Source organism: Astatotilapia calliptera, chromosome 2, assembly GCF_900246225.1.
Source record: "Astatotilapia calliptera chromosome 2, fAstCal1.2, whole genome shotgun sequence".
NCBI lineage: Eukaryota > Metazoa > Chordata > Actinopteri > Cichliformes > Cichlidae > Astatotilapia > Astatotilapia calliptera.
In genome coordinates, this window is record NC_039303.1 from 28,983,069 (window position 1) to 28,992,837 (window position 9,769).

The 9,769-nt window shown below is 43.4% G+C and overlaps 3 protein-coding genes across 3 annotated transcripts; 1 reads left to right on the forward strand and 2 right to left on the reverse strand.

The window, feature by feature from the left end:
* Positions 1-848: 848 nt before the first annotated feature.
* grhpra (glyoxylate reductase/hydroxypyruvate reductase a) lies at positions 849-4,873 on the forward strand. The gene is made up of 9 exons (XM_026192941.1): positions 849-1,073; positions 1,281-1,411; positions 2,157-2,229; positions 2,314-2,430; positions 2,522-2,610; positions 2,713-2,814; positions 3,830-3,965; positions 4,036-4,166; positions 4,269-4,873. Exons 1-9 carry the CDS (start codon positions 988-990, stop codon positions 4,388-4,390), a joined length of 987 nt encoding a protein of 328 aa, XP_026048726.1. The 5' UTR covers positions 849-987; the 3' UTR covers positions 4,391-4,873.
* Positions 4,874-4,923: 50 nt separating this feature from the next.
* On the reverse strand, positions 4,924-7,640 carry LOC113036526 (zinc finger and BTB domain-containing protein 5-like). Its single transcript, XM_026192929.1, has one exon. The coding sequence runs from the start codon at positions 7,069-7,071 to the stop codon at positions 5,062-5,064; it is 2,010 nt and encodes a 669-aa protein (XP_026048714.1). The 5' UTR covers positions 7,072-7,640; the 3' UTR covers positions 4,924-5,061.
* A 72-nt stretch (positions 7,641-7,712) lies between these two features.
* On the reverse strand, positions 7,713-8,964 carry tomm5 (translocase of outer mitochondrial membrane 5 homolog (yeast)). Its single transcript, XM_026192951.1, has 2 exons — positions 8,735-8,964; positions 7,713-8,057 (listed from the first exon to the last, which is right to left on the reverse strand). Exons 1-2 carry the CDS (start codon positions 8,853-8,855, stop codon positions 8,023-8,025), a joined length of 156 nt encoding a protein of 51 aa, XP_026048736.1. The 5' UTR covers positions 8,856-8,964; the 3' UTR covers positions 7,713-8,022.
* Between the last annotated feature and the right edge of the window lie 805 nt (positions 8,965-9,769).

Below are 9,769 nucleotides of genomic sequence, written 5' to 3' on the forward strand. Positions count from 1 at the left end.
CAAACTGCATGTGTTGGACATGTTGCTAACAGGGAGAAATCATTTTAGATATACAGTGGATATACGTTTTGAGCCACTCCTTATTTAACAAATAATCTCTATATTTTATAGATTGTAGGTGTTTCTTTTTAATATTTTCTTGGGACCATTTTGCCTTTATTTGACTTGTAGCGATAGTGGAGACAGACAAAAAGCTTGGGGGGGGTGTGACACACAGCAAAGGCTCACAGGTCTGATTCAAACCTGGGCCACTGCCTTCTGGCCTGCTCGCCCAGTGAGCTAACCTGAACCATTTCTGTCTTTTAACTTTAGCATGCAGTTGTGTGAATTAATTCTTTAATTTTTATTAAACTAAAAACATACTTGAAGCATCCATTATTTAAAAAAAACAATTGTCTGAGTTTTTTGTGTTGATTGTCAGGTCTATTTTATTTATAGCTTATAGCACATTTAACCAACATAAGCTGTTTGATTATGAATTTATATACACATGCCTGTAATGAGGATCCCCGGGGAAAAAAACTTTACAGTTGTGTACTTTGACATTACAATGCGCATGCGTTTTACGACCACAGTTTATTGTTATGGTTTTGTCCACTCCTTTCATTTTCATCCCGCCAGGTGGCAAGGGGTAAAATCGGAAGAGTGATGTAAACATTCCTTTGCTGGGATTCCTGTATGATAATCCTGTTATTGTACCCCCAAAAATGAATAAAAACACGTGGAAGCAGGCTTTGAACTCTAACCAATAAGATAACAGGCAGATGGATACATGTCTTTTAAGGCTATCATTAAATTTTATTCGAATTGTATGGGAAAAGAAGTAGCGAGTCAAGTATCTGCACCCAGTCCCTACCACGCAGGCGCAGTGGTGTGAGTTTGACTACTTCCTGGCGTCTCGAGAGTAGCCCGGGCTCTGCTGACGTTGAAGGTTAAAAGCTTCAAGTTTCAGTCTTGAGTGTGCAGGTTTTCTGTCGTTAAAGTGGGATGCAGTCAGCGGGAAAACTCATGAAGGTTTTCATAACGAGGCGCATCCCGCAAGAGGGGCTGAAGATCCTGTCAGCGGCTGGAGTGTACGAAGTGTTTTTGTGTGTGAATGAACAGCAAGCTGTCGTTAACAGTGTTGTGCAGATCGGCTCATGCACGCTGTGATTCATGTTTATACACTCCTGTTGCCACACCATTACTCGAAGTTTTCTCTGCTTGCACAAGCTAGCCTGCATGTTTGAATGACATGCTACTTCATGCATCTCGTTCTTGTCGTGTCTCGTTGGAAGCAGGTGTGAGGTGTCTCAGTGGGACTCCGATGAGCCTGTTTCGAGGGCAGACCTTCTCAAAGGTATTCAGGGGGCTCACGGTCTTCTGTGCCTGCTGTCGGACAAGATCGATGCTGAGGTCCTGGAGGCTGCAGGTACGCACTGCCCTCAGGTGGTAGGGTGACCAGATCTAAGCAGACTAAATAAACAGTATGAGTGTGGGTGATTTTTAATAATGCTTTTGATATATTTATCACCAGAAAAAATAGTTTTTCCTATCTCCCTCTTTCTGCTAATCACCTCATGTGTGTTTTCCTAACTTTCATTCCCTGAGGGACCGTGGGGGTCAGGAAATATAAATGCTGTGCATTCCCACACAAAGTGGGGCACTTGATTACCCTGTGTAGTAGTACTGATTTGGATCTGTCTGTCAGGGTCTGTAGCACACTGGAATGGACAGGAGGCCAACTTTAACATGGGGGGGGGGTTAGACTCCAACACGCTATACAAGATTACAACCATACATTGTACACTCATAGAGTAATGTTTAAAAAGTTAAAACTAGCCGCTCAAGCACCTGTTTTTGGTTTCAAAGGGTTGCTGGAAGTCTGAGCTGGAAAGGCCTGTCCATTCAGCCACCTCAGCCATGCTTTGTTACCACAACTGCTGCAGAAGCAGTAAACTACTTTAAACCATGTGCATGAGTTAGAATTCCACTGAGGGGGGACAGTGACTTTATTTATCAGGCCTGAACCCCTTAGGTCTGTCCATAATCACTGTTAATCATTCAGCTTATATTGTCTGGATGAAGATGGCCATTTTGTTGCTTTTAACCTCGGGATTTGATTACATTTATTTGACAGCTACGTGACTGCTTAGCTGTTTTGTCTTTGATTTCAGGGCCGAACTTGAAAGTGATCAGCACGCTGTCTGTGGGATTCGACCACCTAGCCATCGATGAGATCAAAAAACGGTGAACCAACTGAACTTCACTTTTAACCAATAACAGGACACACTATATGCCTCCTCAGTTATACCTATGTTTTGTTTTCAACAGTGGTATTCGTGTTGGATACACCCCGGATGTCCTGACTGATGCCACAGCAGAGCTGACTGTGGCTCTGCTGCTGGCCACCGCTCGCAGATTACCAGAGGGAGTGGAGGAGGTGAAAAAGTCAGTCTCACCTCAACGGTTGTTTCTCTAACCGTTCAGCTCAAATTGCTGATATTAGTTATACAATGATCACACTTTTTCTTCCTGTAAGTGGTGGCTGGAGCTCATGGAAACCTCTCTGGCTGTGTGGTTACGGTCTTTCTGGCAGCACTGTAGGAGTCATTGGACTGGGACGCATAGGTTGACTTTATAACCATATCTAATTTGCAAAGTCTGATCAGATTTTCCTCCTAGCATTTAAGACTTGATGGTAGTTGAATAACTGCTTGTGTTCGTGTGCAGGCATGGCCATAGCTCAGAGACTCATGCCATTCGGAGTAAAGAGACTTCTGTACTCTGGGAGAACAGCCAAGCCGCACGCTGCTGAAGTGAACGGAGAGTTTGGTAAGGAATGAATAGAGAAATGCACACAGCGAGAGGGGGATGATAAAGCACAGCAAGGTAGAAAGGGGAGGGCAGTAGTTGTAAACCTAATTTAACCCTGTTTCCAAAGGCATGTGGACACAAAATGTGAATTATACAGAATGCAATGTGTTGCACATCAGTTAAACCCCACATTTAACTGTAAATGGCTGGATTGAAACAAAGAAACTACAGTGAAGATGCCATCTGAGCTCTCGTGCAAATTTACACACAAGGCCTGTCCAAAGGTTTTATTCCTGGCAATTAATGATGTAGATTTAATACGTGGTAGATTTAATGGATGGATAGATAGAATAGAATAGAAAAATAAAGATCAAATCACAGTACTCTCAAGTTGCTGAAGGGATTAAATAAATTAGGATAACACCATCTTACATCATCACTAATACATCCACAGGCCTTGGTATTTCCATCATCTTTAGATGTGACAATAAGTGTAACATATTTACTTCTACTGCAGATTTCTGTCTGTGATAAATGCAGCGCTGCCCAAGGGCCCAGAGATCACAGACACAGCCTTGTCCCTTGTTTTGTGAAGCAGACGTGATTATTGTACTTTTAATGTTTTGTATGTAGTGTTTACAGAGTGGTGAACCTCTCTGTCTCAGTTTTACTCACATCCTCTTTTTTTATACCCAGTCAGGCCTTTTGTTCCTCTCCTTTTAAAGGCGATGCTGGCACTGGAAGCAAACACTTTACAAAAAACAGGATGCGTGTTCTCATATAGGGCTTAAATTGCTTTATATCCTTATTTACATTGTACATAACAATTTTTGGAGGAGTACATTCACATTTATATTCCAACAAACTGGGTTTTGGGAAAGACGTTCATTCAAAACAATAATGAAGTGATGTGGATGAAAAGAATAAGTCACGGTCGGGTACATGATCAGTGTTGGCTTCATAGTTTCATAGTGGATATTTTATTGATTGTTAATCTACGTGTTTGTCCTGTGTCACCTCTTCTGTTGATCAGTTCCCCTGGACACACTTGTGTCTGAGAGCGACTTCATTGTTGTTTCCTGCTCCCTGACACCAGAAACCCAGGGCATGTGCGACAAGAGTTTCTTCAGCAAGATGAAACCCACCGCAGTCTTCATCAATACTAGCAGGTACTTTTTTTTTTGTACTTTTTTAATAACAATAAATCCCCATCATCATACAGTGAATTATTTGATTTAGGGGGGCTGTGGTGAATCAGGAGCATCTATATGAGGCACTGAGCAGTGGACAGATAGCTGCAGCTGGACTGGATGTCACAACACCTGAGCCACTTCCAACAAACCACCAGCTTCTCACGCTAAAGAACTGCGGTGAGCAGAAAGCTTGTTCCCCACGTAGATGTCTGCTTCTGACCTCTAATGTTTAATTTACTGTTTAAAAAATATTTTCTGTCCTGTTTTTATCCCATGCAGTGGTGTTACCTCACATTGGCAGTGCCACCTACTCCACGAGAGGCGTCATGTCGGCATTGGCAGTGCAAAACCTGCTGGGTGGTCTGCAGGGCACAGACATGCCCAGTGAACTCACCCTCTAAGAGCCTCAAAGTGAGCCGCTGTGCCTCTTCTGCTGACAGCAGAAAACAATAATGAAGTAATGTGGATGAAAAGAATAGTAAGAATGTAGTTCAGTCACGGTCGGGGTCATGATCAGTGTTGGCTTCATAGTTTCACTTTAATCTGTCATTTTTGACACCGATAGCACTTGTTATATTCATTGTGCATTTTTGAGGAAGGAAATGATTGGTGCATTTTTGTGAAATATATTCAAGTACTTAATGGCCTAAATAACAAACCATCGGCCCTTGTTAACCCTAAAACTTCTCAAAATACACTATAATGTATTCTTAAAACTCATCTCCCCCATTTTAAAATGCAATATTTACCACAATGAACTTACTTATCTGCACTTTCTCTGCTAATACTTCATCTCTCCCGTTACTGAAACAGCATAACACTCCAGTTTTTGTAATGAAATATGATTTTTCTGAAGAATAAAAAGCCAACTTTCATGCACAAAAGTGTGTAATTTTGTATTATCTCATGTTAAAAAATAGATTAGCGATCTATAAAAAAGACCAAATGAATCATTTATTCTCATTAACTTGTAGCACAGCAGCAATTTAAGCCATCATCAGTTCATTTGCATCAGTTTGGATACATTTTATAGACTTAATTTAATTAAATAGTAATAAATAACAGTCCATATTTAGAGCAAAGTGCCTGCCAAAGACTGGTCATCTTTCCAGTTTAAGCAGGTGTTCTTCGAGTGCTTATACAGGTGGGAGGACTGGCTGAAGCGCTTGCCACACTTGGGACAGGGGTAGGGCTTTTCTCCTGTGTGGACACGAATATGCTTCTTGCAGTCAGTCAAGTTCATGAAGGTTTTACAGCAGATTTTGCAGGCATATTTTTTCTCCCCTTCCACCAGTAGCACGTGGTCCTCAGCAGCTGCTTTCTTGCACTTGGAGAGAACATCCTCTGAAGCTCTTGTCAGAGGTGGCCGATCGGCGACGTCCCCCCCAGAGCCATGGGAAAGCTCTGTGCCGGCTTCTGATCCAGGTTGCGTTTTGGGGGCGATTCGACGGAAGGTTGTTGCTCCTGAGCTTTTCCCTGCCCTCGAGGGTTGGACGACAGGGGCTCCCGCACTGAGTGGTGATCTGACGGTGCTCAGGAACCCTGTTAGAGAGCTCTGGGTGGGCTGGAGGATGATGGTGTCACTAAATCCTGGACTCTGAGTTGGGAGAAGCTGCTGCAAGGGGACCGAGGTGACCGGAAAGATAAGTGAAGATGAAGAGTCTGAAGACTGAGCAGTAGAGGTGTTTGCTTCGTCTGACTTTTGATCGTGCTCACCTGCATCTACCAGAGCTGGAGGAGCTTCGCTGGCGGCGGCGGCAGCAGCTGTGGCAGCAGCTGTGAGGCTGGCTAGACTGTCATCTTCTTCCAGAGCTCCCATGACACTTTCAGTGCCGGGATTGAGGAAGCAGGAAAAGGCCAGGTCTGACAGGCTGTCCAGGCCCTCACCATCTGCCGAGTCCTCATCCAAATCTCCAGTTTCTCCCTGCTCCTCGGTGCGAAGATCTGTGCACAGCTCTGACTGTAAAGAGCCAACATTACATGTTGCTGGGCTGGCTGCAACCATCTTCTCGCCACTGAATTGTGCATTCAAATTATCTGTGCAGGCTTCCAGTGGAGACGGAGGAGAATTACTGGTTAACAAATCTGGAGAATATGAGCTTAGATTTTCTTTTTTCACCTCAATCACTGCCATCTGAGGTTTGTCTCCCTCTTCCTCTCCCACCTTTACCTTGACCACACTGTCTCCATCTGTATGTTCACACTTCTCCCACACACCTGCTATGCTGCTATCCGACTGGCTCGGCAGCTGGATTTCCTCTAATTCTCCTTTGGGTGCTTTGTACTTCTTCTCCTCATCATCACCTTGGTTTTCCCAGAGTGTGTCAGTGATCTGCAGGCAACCTGAAAACAACGGAGCTTCTCCTCTCTCCTCATGGCTCACACAGCTCCTGGTAACAATAGGCGAACACTCCTTATAGTTTGATCCAGGAAGTCTGCAGGTTCTCTTCTTGTCACTGAGCCTGTCCTCATGCAGCTTTCTCTTATGCCCCACTATCACCACACAGTCTTCATCCCCACCAGACTGACTCACCTCCTCTCCCATTTCCTCTTTATCGAGGTCCTCTTCCAGGCCTGATCTGACCCGTTGCTGTGAACTGCCTGCTACCTGGGAAGATGGACTTTCCTGCTCCTGCTGCTGCACAGACCTCCAACCTTTAGGCGCAGAGGCAGGGAAGTTTTTCCTGGACAGGTGTATCTTGCAGGCCTTGACCACGGCGTTGAGGTGCAGGTGCGATGCCGCCAGTAACACATCCATCACATTGGAGGTCCCTAGGGACAGAGTGGAGGTGTAAATCATATCGAGCAGGGTGGAGAAAGACTCTGGGGTCACCACCTCCGGATCGAGCTCTATCACATTGGGACCATCTCGACACCTGTCAGCCCCTGAACCTCCAGCCTCATCTGCAGTGTCGCTGGAGGTGAGGAGAGCCCTGAAGTGAGAACTGCATGCTGCCAGGATGGAGCGGTGAGCCTGAAAGGTCTGACCTCCAACCACCACTACACAGTCACACAGCTGAGCTTGGAGGCGCTGGTGGTTGAGCTGCTTGAAAATATGCTGGAAGTGACTTGGAAAGTTCATCACGGCCAATGGAGCTGGTTCTTAAACACTAAGGATATCAGATTATCATCGAGAATCCATCGGGCCGGTCGATCGATAAGAAACCGATCTTATCTCCTCATCCGCTGCGAACAGCCTCTTGGAGCACAGCTCCAGTGTTTAGCAGCGTTATTGTCTGATTCACCGGCTTTTCTAGAGATGTTCTGGAGTATGGGCGGGCCTGGTCCAACGGTAACACGGAGGAACGCGAAGGATCCCGCGTGCGCACAGCTGATGCTCTCCTCACCAAAACGAACCTCAAACTGCAGGCGTGATCACCCTTATGCGGTTGGTAAGCCACACAGCTCACACACGATAGCCCGGTTTAGCGTCCATTGCTGACGCCTCCATCACTTGCAGTCTCACTAGTCCGCAGACTTAAGTAGCAGCGCCCCCACATGGTACGATATAGGAAGTTCGGGCACAAACCAGCCAAAATATTTGATCAAATTTTTTAAATTGTAGCAACAATACAGCAATAATTTATCTTCAGAGAGCCAGAAATAGTTGTATATTATCTATAGTTTCATACTACATACATATTAGTGCTACTAATACGTGCTGTGTATTAAGTATATCTCTCAAATATTAGTTGCTGAAGAAACACTTTTACACTGGCAACATAAACATGGATTGACTTTATTATGACATCTGGAAGAAACTATTAAAGACAAAACATGTATAAACAAAGAGTGACAATGTGTTTTAATAATAATAGTTAAAAAAAGAAAAAGAAAAAAAAGTTTACAAAGTGAAACAAAACTGAATGTGTGTGAGCCGGTTTCTCCACTGCAGTGATGGACAAACGCTGGTAATTTTCCGCTGTGATTTTGTAATGGAACCAGCAGTCTGCTTCTGGACATCCATGCCGTCTCTGATGCAATCAGCTCTCTGTGAATGGATGGAGGAGGAGGAGGAGACCAGCTGCTCCGCTCATATGCTGTCCAGCTTCTTTAACACATACGGCGCTGTAAACACAGACAAACGTCATATAAGCTCAACCAGCACCAGTCCAAATAGATACACAGCTCTCAGGTACAGATGAACAGACACCGTCTTACCTGCTACAGGTAAACAAATTCTTATAGGAAGAGAACAGGAAAGACAGAAGCACGCACCAACACTAACATATACAGTACTGTGCACAAGTATTGAGTGACTAATCCAAATTTGGCATTTTGTGTTCAAATCATTGTCAGTATTTACAGAGGAGGTCAGGAGCTACACAAGTGTCATCTGTAAAACACGGTGGAGGCTTTCAAACTCATTAGAATTGAACTAACTGTGTTTTTCTGTTATATACCCCGTTTCTATGTATGTTTCCACATGTTTCGTTAAATCACTGCACAATTTCCCCCATTTGCCTAGCAATACATAAAGAATAAATGATGACCCTACACTTTTCCACAGTACTGTGTATCAAGCTCAGTACTCCCTGGCACGTGAGGTGTATGTGATTTATAAATACTGTAAACCACAACATAATATACCTGATTGTGGCAACATTTTGATGTGCTCGGGTTACTTCACATGCATGATTATTACAAAGAGAAGGTGAGCAAATGACACAGTTTACTGATAATGAGCTGCATTAGATACCCGTGAGCGGTCTACTCAGCTTTCAATGTCATCTGACGCTACTCACTGGCTCTAAGCAGAGCGACGTAAATAAGGAAGTTTCGTAAAGACAAGATGACATCTTGTCGCATTTTCTTCTTCATCTCCTCCGGGTCCATTTTGGGTCCCAGCCCTTCCAGTTTAAACATTGCTGCTGTAATTCTACTCGGTCTGGTTCGCCTGAAAAATTCACCGTTTCAGGCGCATGGACGAATTAGCTAAAACGGAAATACGCAACACCGGAAATTAAGACGAAATACGGTGCCTACATAGGGACAAACCATACAAAGGAATCAGAACGCGAACGTGTATAGTGGCGCCTTTATTAGACCTTAACAGTTTTATCGTATATTTAGTTAAAATTGGAATAGTTTAGTTATTTTAGTTATTTCTAATTATGTTTTATTTATTATATTATTCTTATGTATGCTCTGCTGGATACTTAAAATAGTCTTATCCAGTGTAATGCAGAAGAATTAATACTCCTCAGGAAATTGTCTTTCTGCTAAAACATAATATCATGTTAAGAAAATAAACTAATAATAATAATAATAATAATAATAATAATAATGTTGGTCTCTCGGGTGTGGTCCACAAGGGTCAATTTGACCCTGTTTTTCGGTGATTAGCTTTAAAAACATTTAATTTAGGAAGTGCATAGATCTTTTTGAGAGTGGCAGCAGCACAGGCTCCGCTTTGGGACCGTTGTTATTTAACTGAGTGATTATGTGTATGATGCCAGGCAAAGTTGTAATTAACTAAATTACCTGAGGCCAGCTGAAATAGCCTACAATAAATCGGGAACCCTTTGGGAACCCGGCCGTCTGGGGCCCCTGGCAAATTTCCTGTATAGCACAGCAGTCTATCTGTGCGTGTGGGCTGCTTTTAAAATTAAGATTATTTCAACACACACACACACACACACACACACACACACACACACACACACACACACACACACACACACACACACACACACACACACTACTATTATTATTATTATTATTATTATTATTATTATATGTTGATTTATTTGACAGTAAATCTAATTTTATGGTTTTGA